General features: G+C 39.3%; 1 protein-coding gene and 2 non-coding genes across 5 annotated transcripts in view; 1 reads left to right on the top strand and 2 right to left on the bottom strand.

The window, feature by feature from the left end:
- The first annotated feature begins 293 nt into the window (after positions 1-293).
- The window catches only part of zfyve9a (zinc finger, FYVE domain containing 9a), a 41,214-nt gene continuing 24,852 nt past the window's right edge, over positions 294-16,655 (top strand). For 2 of the 3 annotated variants that reach the window (XM_061731792.1, XM_061731790.1), the window contains exons 1-3: positions 294-476; positions 13,192-13,294; positions 15,254-15,361. In XM_061731792.1, the coding sequence (XP_061587776.1) occupies positions 15,292-15,361 (70 nt within the window). In that variant the 5' untranslated portion in view covers positions 294-476; positions 13,192-13,294; positions 15,254-15,291. Of the gene's footprint in view, positions 522-13,191; positions 13,295-15,253; positions 15,362-16,655 lie in introns of all 3 variants that reach the window. The other variant, XM_061731791.1, reaches the window with a different exon arrangement.
- On the bottom strand, positions 8,598-8,679 carry trnas-cga (transfer RNA serine (anticodon CGA)). Its single transcript has one exon. It is a non-coding gene; the product is annotated as a tRNA-Ser (tRNA).
- On the bottom strand, positions 9,823-9,904 carry trnas-cga (transfer RNA serine (anticodon CGA)). The gene has a single exon. It is a non-coding gene; the product is annotated as a tRNA-Ser (tRNA).

The raw sequence follows: 16,655 nt of genomic DNA, 5'->3' as shown, positions 1-16,655 counted from the left end.
TTGTAATGTAATGATGAAGAAAAAAATACATAAATAAATAAAAATAAATAAATAAATAAATCGATCTTTAGACATATTAATCGATTTTTAGGAATTAATATGAGAACCGATTTAGAATTGGGAAATCGATTTTTTCAACACAGGCCTACTTCCAATCACCTTGTGTTGAAATGTGCTATACAAATAAACTTGCCTCGCCTTGAGCGGTTTATTTTGAAAGTAACCGGAAGTTTGGGAGCTCCATTCTGTATGACTTTGCTCCTTATTTTTCCAGCATTAAACCTTGGGGGAGGGATCCTTGAGTGCTGTCTCACAACTACAGTAGACTATAGGCTGTACTTTCTCACTAGTGCTGCTGTAATCAGGCAGGTTGCAGAGGCTGCTGTGGACTTGTGGGGGGAATTCTCACCATAAATAAGCGTCGGGAGGAGCTCCGGGCATGACTCTCCGCGGGAATAAAGATGAGGATTCCTCCGGTGAGCTGCTGCTGCTGCTGGGTCTGTTTCCTTCACATTTCACAGGTCTGTTGCTGCTGCTATAACGCTACAAAACCCGCCATTGCAGCAGTTAAGTGTCGGCACAACCAGAGAAACTGAACCAGCTTTATTTGAAGGTGTGAGGAATTCCTGAAATCCCGCCGGATCGTCAACGGTGTATTTTTAATTAATTATATATATATATCGGTGTGTTTTAGGGAGTCGTAACACGTCAACTCCGTAACCAGACAGAGCGACAGATGGGCAGTACTTTAATTCATAGTTTAATTCACTGTTATAACATGTTTGGAGGTCGGAGCCCACCGGCGGGGAGTCGAGGTGTGACAATCCGCCGGAGGAGCGAGTCTGAGCGGCCACGGAGCGCAGCGACGCCCGCTGAACCCCCGGAGCCCCGGAGCTGGTGATACCAGCCCCGTTACCCCCCTGGGGCTGATTACTGCAGCTAAATGACCAAGTAAAGGGGTCACAATTCATAATATGGTGCTACTACGACTTGACTCTTGTTGAAAGTTGGCCTTTGGCGGGTTTGATGGGGGCATTGCATCCAGTTAAGGCTGATTTTTGGTTCCGCGTAAGGTGCGCGTCGACGCGTACTCTACTACGCCGTACCCTACGGCGTAGACGCCGTAACCCTACGGCGTAGGGCTCTGCGTCGATTTAACGCTGGACCATAATTCAGGCGTTAGCAGCCCTGCTAATGCAAGTTCTGCAGCCTGCAAACCCCACAGTTGTAGACGTGTTTATGCCTGAACCCTTTTAGCAGGCTGTCCTTTAGTAACGCCTGGTGGTTTGGCTGTGTGTTTACGCAGTGAACCTGTGAGGAACATCCACCCGGCCAGGCTGTGTTTGGCCTGCAGGCTGCAGCCACACTGGCACTTGTGGTTGCATAAGCCGAGCTAATGGTCACCTACCTGCTCCCCAGAGTGTGTTTAGTCTATGCCCTGTCCTTTTCCCCCTTTGCTTCATCACGTGGTTGCAGCTTGCAAGGTCTTTGCAAAAAAAAAAAAAAAGGTCCCGAGGTGGATTTATGAAGATAAGGGCCTAAGCAACCCAGTCTGTGCCATATTAGTCATCAGGAGTGAGTGAGGAATCAGAAATGACTTTCTGACTTTTGGGATAGCAGCACATCAGGCTCAGACCTTAGTTCACAGATTTGTCCATGCAGGATGGGAAACATATATGAATACAGTCAATTCAGTCGAAGTTAAGGTATGGCAAGGTTACAAGTCACAGAACTTAACTAGAGTATCAATCAACACGTCCAGCAAACACTCATCACAGAAGTCTGCTATGTAGCTTATCTGTGTGGTCAAGAAAATTGGAACTTTTTCAAATGCAGTCTCGCTCACTGCAAAAACTCAAAATCTTACCAGGAATATTTGTCTTATTTCTAGTTAAAATGTCAAATTTTTAGTCAAAAAAATCTCATTACACTTAAAACAAGAGTCATCACCAGATAAATAACTTATTTGACCATTTTCACCTGTTTCAAGTAAATTTTCACTTGAAATAAGTAGAAAAATCTGCCAGTGGGACAAGATTTATCTTCTCATTACAAGCAGAAAAATCTTGTTCCACTGGGAGATTTTTCCACTTATTTTAAGTGAAAATCTACTTGAAACAGGTGAAAAGGGTTGTTTTTGAGTCTTGTCTTAAATATAGAGATTTTTTTTGAATAAAAAAACATTTTAACTAGAAATAAGACAATTATTCTTAAGATGTTCAGTTTTTGCAGTGTATAATAACTAGTGAAATCGTGTTGTCATGTTGTTCTGATTTGCATTTGTAGTTATTCTATATGTATTAAGTAATAGAATAATCAATACAAATAGACACAGAGTAATTCCATAAATGTATTTAAAAAACAAACATTTACATTTTCCCTTGAAGCCAAGGTGTGGCGGCTGCCATACCTTGCCATACCCAATTGACGCCCCTGTATGAATATCTGATTAAGGTTTTTACCTAAATACAGAGAATATGATACCCCGATCTGTCTGCAGGTGGTATTAAAAACCCAGAGGGACTGATTGAGTAGCCGGATCCACAGGCGCCCCCATGCAAACGTGGGCTCTCATGTATGCAGAGACTTCCCAGATGTAGGTTACTGTATGCTTTCAGAAAGTATTACGAGTCTTTCCCTGATGGCAGCCCAGCGGCGCGATTCCCTCTGCTGTTTTTACTGTCTGGATGTGCTTAAATGTAGATCAAAACATAAGGGAGAAAAATGAAGCTCATAATAGCTTCTGACGCTTGCTGTGAAGCAGAACAACTCTTTCTACTCCTCTTTACCTTTCTCTTCTTCAGATCTCAGGGGATTTATCTTTTTTTACTTCTGCTGTCAAAGAAATTATCCCATAATCGGGGGACGTGATCTCTGAGCGATATAAAAGTCGTGGCATGTGTGTGGTCTTTTTTTTTTTTTCCTTCATGTGCAAATCTTTTATTTAGTGAATCTCCAGAAGCATGATGAGTGAAGAAAAAAGCTTACAGAAGAAGAGAGCTGACAACTCCCAGTGTACTTTCAGTCAGTGTTAAAAACTACATGCCTCTTAGTCATGCGATTATGTTGTTCGAAAGTGATGTCAGTCCATTCTTAAAAAGAGGAAGTGATCACTTGAGGTTTCCTGTGTTTCCCCTTGGTAGATGATGTCTGGAGCATGACGGCATTGGACTTGGACCCAGAATAACTGTATAGCAGGATGTCAGCGTGAAGTCCTGGGAAATCCTGGGTTCATATCGTATATTATTTGACCAAAAGTCCAAAAGAGGGGTTCAGTTTGTTAGAAAATATGATCTGATCTTCCTCTAAATCACAATAAGTGATAACCACAAAACGCTTGAGCTGATGACACAGTTATATTTTCTGGTTTTCACTGGACACACCCATTAAACGTTCACAGAGCTGGAAGAGAAATGAAGTGATCGCTTGGAATTAATGGCATGTTGAACCATCTTTTGCAGCAGTGACTTCAGTCATGTGCTTTTGGTAGTTTCTGGATCAAACCTGCACAATGTTCAGGGCAAAGTTTTGACCATTCCTCTTTAGAAATGCTAAATCTCAGACACATGTCTGAGACCATAAATCTAGAATGAACTGAGTTTGTCTGGTTTGAAAGGGTCTTTTGAGGTCTTTCCACAGCATTTCTATAGGGTCAAGCTCTGGGATTGTCTGGGCCACTTCAAAACATGATTTTCTTTTTTTGAAGTGATTCTGTGGTGCATCTACATCGGTGCATAATTTTATTACACTTCCACTTCTACTAAGCTTCAGCTGGCAGGCAGCCACCCACATATTATCCTGTTTTATTAAACTTGGGAGTTCACTTCCCTCTCGGTGATGGCAAGTGATCCCTGAGGCGATGAAGCAAGCCCAAGGCATGATGCTTCCTCTCCTCTATTTCATTGTTGGGATGTTTTGCTGTTGGTAACCTGTGCCCTGTTTTTGTCATACATAGTGCTTTAGTATTTTCCATGAGCAATTTGTTTCAGCTCAGAGCGCTTTTCCAAAAGTGTTGCAGATTACCAAGGTGTTCTCGGCAAACTGTTTACATCCTACTGTGCTTGTTCAGTAGACTCATGAGTAGCCAGGCTACTGAATTGTCTCCAGTTACTCTTACTGTGAACTGGCAGATGCCTAAAACCCTTTGAGATGACTGTATTACCCAGCTGCCTTATCTCAATCAACTATTATTGATTGTATGTCTTCAGAGATTTCCTTATTGTAGGACATGTTAAATGTCAACAGATGCTACTTAGGAAGCTGCAAGCATAAAACATTTGAGTGTCTTTACAATGAAAGTACCTCTAACCAATGAAATGTCAAGAAAGTGACTCTGAAGTGAAAAATTTCACAGGTAAAAAAAAAAAGACTAAAAGTTTGAATGACTTTTGTTTTGACAGACTTTCAAACGGTGTAAAATAAGGAATAAAGGAAGACCTGCTTATCTTTCCTAATATTTTAAACCAGCCAATAGCAGATCTCCAGGGTTACGGCTTCATCACTATCTTGACTGAATGTGGTTTAATGATTTATTTTCAGCTTTGAAAGCCTGCCTCTTTGTCATACATTATCACAACCCTCAGTAAAATAAATATATGGAGAACCAATAAAAACAGATTCACTGTCTCTGTTGGGATCAGTAGTTGATTAAACGGTCTAAGGTTTTTTTATTCTAGTTTTTGTTTTTTTTGTGCTCTTATCATCATTGTTTTTTTCTTTTTATCATCTCATGACAGCTGATCCAGTTTCCAGCATCAAACAGACTCTTTATTTCACTTCTAACTGAGTTAAGATAATTTTGTCAAACATTCAAAGTTTGTACGTAAATGAAATGTTTCAAAGCTGTAACTTTACATTATTGATTTGTTATGGTTTACAGTCACTGAATACTTGCTGGCCTAATACTCAGTTCAGAAGCCTTGTGCTTAAAATTTTGTGTTAAAAAGTGCCAATACTACAGGTGGAAAATTATCCTGGAGTCCTGCCTTAAATACTTATAACATTTATGCCAGACATTTATTTTTACTTTTATGAGAAATTCTCTCAGTTGCTCTCAGAGTTGAATCTCAGGTCAAAACTTTAGCCTCTAAATGACTTCATTCATACTTGCACAGTTTATTTATTTTACATTTTTTTTAGCGGTTTCGCTATTTTTTTTTTTTTTTAGACTTCTCAGGAACTGTGGAGTAATAACATTTTTGATGGCCGTTGACAATGAAAAGGCTCGTACCAGTGAGTCTGAATATAGAATACCTGAATCCTGGAAATGGTGCACTTAAATGCTTTTAAGCCATAATGTGGGTCGTTTGCTGTGACATATGAAAATGTAATCAGTGAAAGGCTCGCTTGCCAAAACGGTGGAAGCAAAGGAAACGAGAGGTACGTTTTTAAAGGAAAAATATTTGAAACTGAAAAAGTAATATGCCACTATAAAGGGATCGAAAATGTTTTAAGTGTGCAAATCCATTACGTAAAGGATTTCCTCCCCATTGAGGAGGAAAAGAAAAGGGCTCCCTGAAAGGAAACAACAGGAAATACAGTCGTGTTCTGACAGCGTGGACCTAATGCACTGTTTTAGCTTTCTGCCGTGTCCGAGCCCTTTCACTGTTTGTGCCCTTGTCTTATTAAATTTGGCTGCCGCGCCAGGACGTCCAGTCAAGCATGCTTTATCGTGTTAGAGGCCTGTTCGGTTGTTTCCTTATTAGCCTCTCTGATTGCGCTGGAGCCTGTAGCATGACCCCTTGTTAATGCAGTTTGTATTCTTGAAAATAATCTATTTTTCTTCATAAATATCATTTTAGAATATTTTTTTTTATCCTTGTAGTTGCTAATATACATTTAACACTTAATATATTTACAAAGAAAAAGTGTCATCTTCATTAATAAAACTTTCATAGATTAGGCAAAATGTATTTTATATGTTTCAAGTGAAGTAAATCAAATTTTAACAGTTGACAAACATTTTTTATTTTTATTTGAGCCATACGATTTCTTTGTTAATCAGTTTTCTAATCAAGATTAAGATCAAGATTAAGCACAGAGGTGATATAAAACAAGACTTAAAACTGTATAGCCGTGTGAGAAGCGTTGTAAACATGTAATTCGGCACAGTTTCTGTCAAATGTTGAGGTTGAATTCCAAACAAAAAGCATGAAGGACTTTAAGGAAAGCCGTCTGGGATCTTTCTTGAACTTGCACATGTGTGATTAGTTTAGTCTGTAGTTCACTGTCTTGTCATATGAATTATTAGAGGAGATGTACTGTCATGCACAATCTTGTTTTATTTAAGGCCATGTCACATGCCTGCATCTTTGAGGAGTTGTGGTCTGTTCATACACATCATTTAATGAACAATATGTAGCTCTTTGACTGATTTTTCCTGGATAGGCTCCCTGAATGACATGTTTTTTCGTGCACACGTCTCCCGTAAAGCATCTTTCTAAGTTTACTTGTCTAAAAATACAACTCCTTTGCACACTTTAACTACAGCTGCATTATTCAGCGCCTCTGCAGAGTAATTAAATGTTAATCAGGGACGGGTCCCTGTCCTTGTGTTGATGTGTGCTTGCGTCTGTTCATATATTTGCTTGCGTGTGTTTCTAAGTGCACGAGATTTGGTCAGGCTGTTATGGTGCAACTCAAGTTTACAAGAAAATGTCTGCTGAAGTAAACTGGAGATGCCACTGGATGTCAACTTTGACTGCTGAGAGTTGGTGATCCGTACCGACCTCAGCGTCACATCACGTCGTTGTGTTAATTGCACAATACTTTGTATCGCCAAATTTCAGATGATACCTGACGTATTAATGAAGTTGTCTTCTTGCAAGACAAATGGCTATTTTAAATGCTGTCTAAAAACAACATTAGAGTACCGTATTTTCTGGACTATAAGCCGCTACTTTTTTCATAGGTTTTCAACCATGCAGCTTATACAAAGGTGCGGCTATTCTGTGGATTTTTCTAACACCGCTCGGGGCGCTCTAACCGGAATTAGAATCAAAACTAAGACAAAATAAATGCAAAGAAGAATAAGCTACTTCTTCTTTAGCAGATAGAAGTAGGTAGAAGCAGATTTCAAATAGATAAATAAATACTGGTTATTTTCTCTTGGTTCTGTCCCGTTTTAATCAGCAAAGTTGCTGCTGTGTTAAAAGACACTGTTAGGAAAGGATCTATTTAGGTACAAACATGTACATCATTTACAGTTCAAAATCCTTCTGTACATGTAGTAAATATCTAATCTAACAACATAAATATCTGCGGCTTGCATATCTTTTTTTTTTTTTTTTTAAATAGAGCAGATGCGGCTTGTATATCTTTTTTTATTGTTTTTTTAAAAATAGAGCAGATGCGGCTTATATGCAAGTGTGGCTTATAGTCCAGAAAATACGGTAGTTGTGCTGCTGCTGTAATTTCAATTTCTTTTTTTTTTTTTTTTTTTTTACAGTGTATCTACTGTAAAAAATAACTTATTTCCCCCCAGCTTTTCCATTTAGGGGTCACCACAGCTTACTCAGGTTTGGGAGCAGCACGGCATTGCTGGCCCCTCAGTGGATTTTTGCAATTTTCTTCAAAGTTGGTTTGCTGGAAGTCTCTTTTGAGACACACAGATTGTTGCTGATAGCAAAGTCGCAGATAATCTGTATGTAGCAGACATTTTGCAGGGAAATACAACCAGTCCTGTCCTCAGTGATTGTTACTTTTGGCGATTTGATTTTCCAGTGTTCTGGTGAGGAAAGACCCAGATCTGACTTGTTAAAGAAACTAGATTATGTGGGTGAGCGTCACAGATGTACTGGCTCATATAATTTGACAACACCCAGAATGGAAAGAAGTTGATATGGCGCTTTTCCAATAGTACCTACTCAGCCCGACTCGACTCGGTTTGGTTTGGTTTGGCGATTTTCCACTAGGGGTCTAACGTGCCGAGTAGATACTTTTTCTGTAACTACTCTGCCGAGGTTCTAAGCGGCTGAGCCGGGCCGTATCTGGCGTCATCACATTGGATGGACAGATGTCTGACTCACATTGGGAGTCAGACATCTGAGTCAGGATGTGACATTAACGAAAGAGCGACTCTGACGGCGGCTTCTTGTTCCTTTTATTCGACCAGCAATGGCAGCGCAAAAGTCTGTTTCATGATCCAACTCTGAGGTGCAGATGTTCAAAAACCTGGTGGCTGAGGAGAGAATTAAAAAGGGATCTAGACGGGCGATAAGGAACGACCAGATCCACCAGGAGCTCTGTCTCTTCATAGCTGCTCGCAGCTATGAAGAGACTTTTCAGCAGCGCAGAGACCAACTAAAAAAAATTAAAAAGTGTCACTGCTTGAAGCTTCTCTCACTCTCATTTTTTAACTTGATATCAAACACAAGCCACAGACCCAGCAGCACATATATCATCTCCTCCATGTTCTACATCTTTAGTGTTGTTGTCTTCTTTGTTTAGGTTCACACAATCAAATACGTCACAGCAGCGTCGCTCCAACCCTCCTACTTCTGCTCCAGGTGCTGAATTGTTATGGAAAAGATAAGACAATCCTAAAATAAGATAATCCTTTAATAGTCCCACAGAGGGGAAATTTGCAAAAAAAACTTCGTCACGAACAGGATTCGAACCTGTGCGGGGAAACCCCATTGGATTTCGAGTCCAACGCCTTAACCTCTCGGCCACCGTGACAGTTCAGAAACCAGGCCGAGTTGAGTCGAGCTGAGATGAGTAGAGCCGAGTAGGTACTAGTAGAAAAGTGCCGTTAAACACCCAGTTGTGTGACCTACACCAGTTGTGCCCATTACTGGCAGTGGAGAAAAAAAAAAAAATTAAAAATTAATTCATCATCGGTTTAACCTCAATACCCATGTCAGCAACAACGTTTGATTTTACTACGCTTAGATTACTTAAGTGTGCAGATTTTATTAACATAATTTGCATTTTTAAACAGTTCAAGCTTTCAACTTCTTTAAATTCAGTAACTATACATTTTGTTCCCCTTAGCAAGCAAAAAAAAAGAGATGTACTGGCTCATATAATTTGACAACACCCAGAATGGAAAGAAGTTGATATGGCGCTTTTCCAATAGTACCTACGGTACTCAGCCCGACTCGACTCGCCTTGGTTTGGTTTGGCACTTTTCCACTAGGGGTCTAACGTGCCGAGTAGATACTTTTTCTGTAACTACTCTGCCGAGGTTCTAAGCGGCTGAGTCGGGCCGTATCTGGCGTCATCACATTGGATGGACACATGTCTGACTCTCATTGGGAGTCAGACGTCTGGTCAGGATGTGACATCAGCGAAAGAGCGACTCTGACGGCGGCTTCTTGTTCCTTTTATTCGACAGGCAATGGCAGCGCAAAAGTCTGTTTCATGATCCAACTCTGAGGTGCAGATGTTCCTAAACCTGGTGGCTGAGGAGAGAATTAAAATGGGATCTAGACGGGCGATAAGGAACGACCAGATCTACCAGGAGCTCTGTCTCTTCATAGCTGCTCGCAGCTACCAACGGACTTTTCAGCAGCGCAGAGACAAACTAAAAAAAATTAAAAAAGTGTCACTGCTTGAAGCTTCTCTCACTCTCATTTTTTAACTTGATATCAAACACAAGCCACAGACCCAACAGCACATCTATCATCACCTCCAGGTTCTACAACTTTAGTGTTGTCGTCTTCTTTGTTTAGGTTCACACAATCAAATACGTCACAGCAGCGTCGCTCCAACCCTCCTACTTCTGCTCCAGGTGCTGAATTGTTATGGAAAAGATAAGATGATCCTAAAGTAAGATAATCCTTTAATTGTCCCACAAAGGGGAAATTTGCAAAAAAACTTCGTCACGAACAGGATTCGAACCTGTGCGGGGAAACCCCATTGGATTTCGAGTCCAACGCCTTAACCTCTCGGCCACCGTGACAGTTCAGAAACCAGGCCGAGTTGAGTCAATCCTAGCTGAGATGAGCAGAGCCGAGTAGGTACTAGTAGAAAAGTGCCGTTAAAAGACATTCATTCATCACCGGTTTATCCTCAATACCCATGTCAGCAACAACGTTTGATTTTACTACGCTTAGATTACTTAAGTGTGCAGATTTTATTAACATAATTTGCATTTTTAAACAGTTAAAGCTTTCAACTTCTTTAAATACAGTAACTATACATTTTGTTACCCTTAGCAAGCAAAAAAAAAACCAACTTGTTTTCCAGCACCATGAATATTTTGTAAAATAATGACATGTTTATATTCACCTTTAGTCGTAACCACTGAATTGATGCATGAACAGTACTTTACATCATACCTTTCTTTCAAAGGGCCAGACTCTTGGATACAGAGAGCCATACTGTACATACAACTGTTCCTCTGTACAATATATCTGCATTAAAATAAGGACGGCCATCTATTCAATAACCCAAAGCACTTAAAAGTGTTGGTGGGCGAGTGTGTGGGAGTTGAAAACACTTTTATACTATGAAGTAGAAGATAACAGACTGCAGTTAATAGTTAACTCATAATTTAACATAACATAATTTAACTGTCACTTAAACGTATCCAAATTTCACAGCAAATAATTGCTTAGAAACATGAAAATTGAAGTACGGTATAGAGCAACTTTTGTGGTGGAGTTCCCACCTGCATACGAAGGTTTCATGAACGGATCTGCACTGGAGACGGTAGCTTTTATTAACTGAAAGAGTGATTGTGTGTGTGTTTCTGTGTGTGTGTGTGCAGTTCTGTTGGGCTTTGATTAGAACTGACTCAGCCTTGTTCTTAGTGCGGCTAAAATGGTGCACACGACCTGTAGTTCATACTACATGTGTAACCTGCTGTCCCCTGTCTCCTCCGCTCCGTGCTGACATCATGCCTGTGCTTGCATTTTAAAGCAAGTGTGAATTATGTTGACTCTACTCATCTCTCCAAGGCCTTTACTCTGCAGGGCATTCAGTATCTCTAGCTATCGCTGGTTGCTTTTGTTCTTAAAGGAATGCCCCTCAGATCAGCCCGGCCATTTCTCATTTGCAACACCACATACACAGCATCACGTCACATCTTCCTTCCAAGGTCTTGCCATGAGCAAGGACAGTCTCGGCAGGTTTACGGTGAAGTGATTCAGGCTTCATCCACTTTCTATTTATGACTCCGATCGCCGTGTCGAGCTCAAGCGGGTAACGGCTGATTGCGTATGGGCGTGTGCAACACACGTGGTGAGCTTGATGATGTACCGTCAGTTGATGGAAACTGTTGTTTATGAACGATGGTGTCCCAAACCAATCAACATTTTTGATATGATGTACAGTTAATATGTCAACTGAAACATAGACACTGAGTTGGTTGTGTCGTTCCTTTCCTGATCAACGTGATTGAGTACTTTAACTTAAAAACTGCTTCAGCTCATAATTATTTTAATCATTGTTCATCTCCATGATTATTTTCTTAATTAATTTACCTTGAACAGTGGAAATGTCTCTGTGTAAATTTAAAGAGCCCAAGGTCAAACATCCATCTCTTTAAAATGCAGACATTTATTTTTTATTGCCTTTGTACAGTTTAAAGGAAACTCAACAGCAACAGCTTCTTCTCCCAGGATCCACAGAAATAAATAATGAAACTGTTTTTTTGTTTTGTTTTTGTTTTTTGCCATTACCGCATGACCAAATGGTTTGAAGAAAGGAAAAAATGCCTACTATGCTTTTACAAATAAAAATGTAAAGCCCCTTAATGTACTGTAGCTACATAGCCTGTAGCTACATACAGGGGGTTTAAATAAGTATTAATATTTGAAATCCAAATGGTGTAGAATCAACAAATCAGGAAACATGCAAAATTAAATATTGAGCAAACTTACATGGGAATGAAGTAAGTCATCTGTTAAGTTAATAAACACCTACGTCAGTAGGGGTAGGACGATACGGGTAACTCACGATTCAATACTGTGGCGATATGTGGCCCACGATAACGATAATATCACGATACACGATATCTACCATATTCGATATATTGTAAGAAATTTCATCAACGATATATCTGACTGAAAAAGAAAAAAATACCTATAAAAAGGAAAACATCTGTAGTTTATTCAATGCATTTATTCAATGCCAAAACTTCATACAATGTACAAAGAAAGTGCATTTGTATAGAGCCTCACCGCCTCCTAGGCTTGTAAATGTAAACACTGAACAGCTGGACAAATTGAAGTGCATGAACAATAGTGCGGTGACAACCGTGTAAATCCATTATGTGTGTTGTAATAAAATATCGATATTTGCCGTCAGTTTATCAATTATTTATTGCGACAGAGAGCGCAACAATATATTGCAATATCGATTTTTTTCCCCCACCACTATACGTCAGTGTGTGATTTTTGCAATTCCCTTTGTATGTTGGTGAAATCTACCATCCTGAATCTTAGTATATTTGGTTTAGATTGTGATGACCTTAGTTAACGCTGCTAAACACAGTTTTCATTTTATCAGAGCAAGGTGGGGTCTACTCTGGTCCATCGGTTAAGGTAGTCAATGCCGTTGGTTTCTTAGAAAGTTTTTGAGTTTTGCAATGAAAGGTCAGTGTTTTTGTTGAGGGTTTTGGAGACGGAGGGGTTTAGTTGGGTTATATGTGACAGAGTAAAGTCCACATCAGGGCTGCAGACCAACCTTCTCCACTTGTAGCGTGGATGCGCAAAGTCAATTTAAGCACCACTAACATTTTCATGACCCTCTTTTAGTCTCCCATTAAATAAATTATTGATTTGATACTGGGTTATTCAAGTAAATATAGTCAAAAAAAATATCAGAGTGAAGTCGTACTTCAACAGGTCAAATAAGTACACACACTTTAAAATAAATGTATCTGTCCCCTTTGAAATAAAGATGCAATTTATTTCTGGAAGCTAGATTGCTTATCCATTACCAGAGTATGCATTAGTAATACAGTTAAAGTGAAATAAACATTTAAGTGTTGACTTGCAGTCGAACAAAGTTAATTGAAACGTCAATAATACTTCCAATGAGCTTCATATATGTTCTGTTCAGAGTTAATCGTCTCAGCTGTGAGCAGTTGTTGTGGCTGTCTGGGTGTGTAACACGAGCATGTGGAGAGCTGTTGTCTGCTGAAACATTACTCACATACCCGGTTGTGCAACAAGTACTCGAGTTTTTTTTGTTTTCAAAAAGCTCTTTACTAAAAAGTGTTTCCCATCTGTGTTTTCTCAGGTGTGGGCACTGGGCGCTTGTCAGACTGGCTGAGGGGAACCAGGAGAGAAACCTGCTGAGGAAACACAACCAAGTGGGGCTGCTGAGGAGGACCTCTGTGCAGGTGAGAGCTGACCGACGGAAAAGCCTTGGAAATTAAATCTGTGTTTATACAGGAGATGACTCTTGACTTGGGATTGTTCATGAATGACGATAAGTATTTTCTGGCATGAAACAGTAACAACAACATTAACAATTGCCCTTTTTTCATATTGTCATTAACATTACTGAAAATCCTAGACTATAAAGGGCTGCCTAAAATCAAACAGAGTGAGTATAAACATTAGTTGTACATTTCCTAGTGATAGAGATGGCAACTTACAGTGTTTTACTACAGTGTTTTACTATTTCTGATACAGTATGTGTGCAAGTTTCACAATAAAGTGGTAACAGGTGTTTTTTTTTTTTTTTACTTTTTTTTTATTGAACACAAACAGATTAATACACATTTACACTCTTTATCAATATTAACAGATACTAACAGAACAGGTGCAATCGTGTACAATGAAATAAAAGACATGAAAAGAAATAAAAATTAATAAACCAAAAAAAATAAATAAATAAATAAAAGTCGAGAGAGGAAAATAAAAACAAAAGGTTAATAGGAAGTGTTCATAGCTTTTTCAATGCTTCTGTTATTAGCGCCCAGCGGTCACTGAACTGGTTGGTTTTTAGCCTCAATCTTGCTGTAATTTTCTCCATCACATACACATGTCTTATCCTCTCTCTCCAGTGTGTCATGCTTGGGGAATCTGGTTTCAGCCAGTTGACTGTTATCATTTTTTTAGCAACTAAAAGCAGAATTCTCAGTAGAGAAGCTAGATCTCTCTCCATCACATCCTCCGGAAGTATACCTAGTATGACTAAGGCCGGCCCCATTGTAAAATCCACATGCAGAATCTGCTTAATCTCCAACTCAACCTTCTTCCAGAAATCAGCGAGCTTTGGGCAGTCCCAAAATATATGAGTGAAGTCCCCAATCAGACCACATCCTCTCCAACACAGCTCAGACATTTTGCCATATTTTGATGTGATGACAGGGACGTCAAAGTACCGCATCTTCACCTTCCAGTCAAATTCCCTCCATAATGGGCTATTAGTCAGTTTATGTCCCGCCTTAAATGTTTGGTAACAGGTGTTTTTACAGAAGGGTCAATGACGAATAAGGATTTTCAACAAGTAAATTTTAAAATAATAAAAAAAAGAATATCTATTGCAGTAGTTCAAACATTAAGAATGTTGTGTACACATACATTCATATAAAAATTTTAAATAGAGTTTTTTGTCAAGATGAATTGGCACTAATTTCCTTAACATCTTGACATCTTTTTTTTTTATTTATTTTTTTTACAAGTTTTCAGTATTATACAAAAATGGTTGTTTTTTTTAATGGTCGCGCCACACGATATCTCATAAAATGGACATCATCAGTCAAACTTTGTTTGTATATTATGATGGAAATATAAATACAAATGTGTTGCAATCTTAAACACTACAAGACATTATGGAAATCATGCCAGATAGGGCAGAAGATTGATTTAAAAACATTTAGAGTGATTTCAAAAAAAGTTTTCAAAACAAGAGTCATGGTTGGACGGTCGCACCACATGACATTTTGATGCTTAAAACAACAACAAAATCCCAAATAACTAGTATTTTTTTGTAAAATTCAAGTGAGTCAAGTGAGTCCATATGTGGGACAGGTAGTTCATATACAGTATATGATATATTTTTTATCCATTTAAACCTTTTTTGAATTGAAAAAAAAATCTGTCTTTCAGAAAATATAGGCGTCACGTCATTGACCCAGAAGCAGATGACACCCTATAAAAATAAAAAAATACAGCACTGGTGGCTAAACTTTGGCGACTTAATCTTGCACCTTTTGGTTTACTTGAAAAATGTGGCCATGGAAGCCATTTATTTATATATTTATTTATATATTTATTTATTTATTTATTTATTTATTCAGGAAGTAAGTGAGACTGTATTGTTGTTGAGACCACCCTCCTCCTGCTTCTAGGTTCACACAGCCGTCGGCAGGGTGGAGCTTCCTCACCCATGGAGAATTACTTCCAGGCAGAGGCCTTCAACCTGGACAAGGTGCTGGACGAGTTTGAGCAGAACGAAGGTGAGGATTTGATGTTTTAACAACTGGTGAGGCATCGTGTTAGAGCACAGATGAATGAGGGGGGTGTAAGGTGGAATAATGCACCCGCTTTGACTAAATAATCAATGCGACCAGCCTCCACCCACTGCGTTTGAGTAACATTTGCAGGAGGTTATTGGGGGCAGGCACCAAGGGAATGGGACTAATTGGATTTTCCGTTGCCTCTGGGGTTTTCTAAAACTGTGTAACTGGTACAAGATAAGAAGGCTGTTATTATTTTGTGTCACACTTAATGTTCACCATAAACAAGTAATTGTAAAAACACTCTACTGTACTATATCCTTGGTTTTGTATCAGCCGATCAGGTTTTTTTATTATAGAGAAGAGACTGGATTTATAGAAGATGACTCTAGGAAATAAAAGGCAGTCCTGCTGTGACGCTCGTGCACACACAGGTACACAGCTCGAGGTGTATTTGGGCTGTGAGTGATTATTTGCGTCTGCTGCCAGAGATCCAGCTTGGCAGATTAACTCAGCGACTGGGTGTGCGTCTGACTCTGTTACACCACATAGTCAAACAGCTTAACATGAATTCCATTGAAGGGAGGAAAACAATGTATAATGGCTGACTCGGCTTAATGAGAAAGTCACTACAAATTCAAAACATAGGAAGGTCTAATCTTATTGCGAAGCATTCATTTGTCAGCTGGACTGACTGCTCCCAGGGGTTATCCAGCCGTTTGGCCCAGTTTCTCTAATTTCCCACTCCATGCCAACCTCATTTCTCAATTTGTCCCCCAGTTTGTTCTTGCCAATTTTAGCTCTGCCAATCACCTGGGAGTGTGTATCTTTGTATCAGATCTCAGTCAGGGCTCGTTTGAGGCTTCCTGTCCTGCTGTTGTAGGTTCTTACTAGGGCTGGGCGATATGGACCAAAAGTCATATCTCGATATTTTCTAGCTGAATGGCGATACTCGATATATATCGATATTTTTTCTGTGCCATAATTGGGGTTTCCCCCAAAGCATTATAGCATAGCATCTCTGTTAGCTTCATTTTTTTCTGACGCAAACCCTTAAAAAAACAGTCAGTTTTAATACAATGCCTCGTACCAAATGTCACACAGGTACCTTTATTAACAGAGGTCTGCACAATATCAAAATGTATAAAACAAATGAAATAAAAATAAACTGCCTGCATATATAGAATAAAAATGCTTCTTGAATAAAATAAAACAAATATCCCTTTCCTGCATAACAATTAAATTCAAATACACTGTGCAATTAATACAATGTAGACAGTAACAGGAGGACTTC

The sequence above is a fragment of the Cololabis saira genome, chromosome 10, assembly GCF_033807715.1.
Source record: "Cololabis saira isolate AMF1-May2022 chromosome 10, fColSai1.1, whole genome shotgun sequence".
NCBI classification, from domain to species: domain Eukaryota; kingdom Metazoa; phylum Chordata; class Actinopteri; order Beloniformes; family Belonidae; genus Cololabis; species Cololabis saira.
The sequence above is the reverse complement of the archived record's forward strand: the minus strand, read 5'-3'. Positions and strand labels throughout refer to the sequence as shown.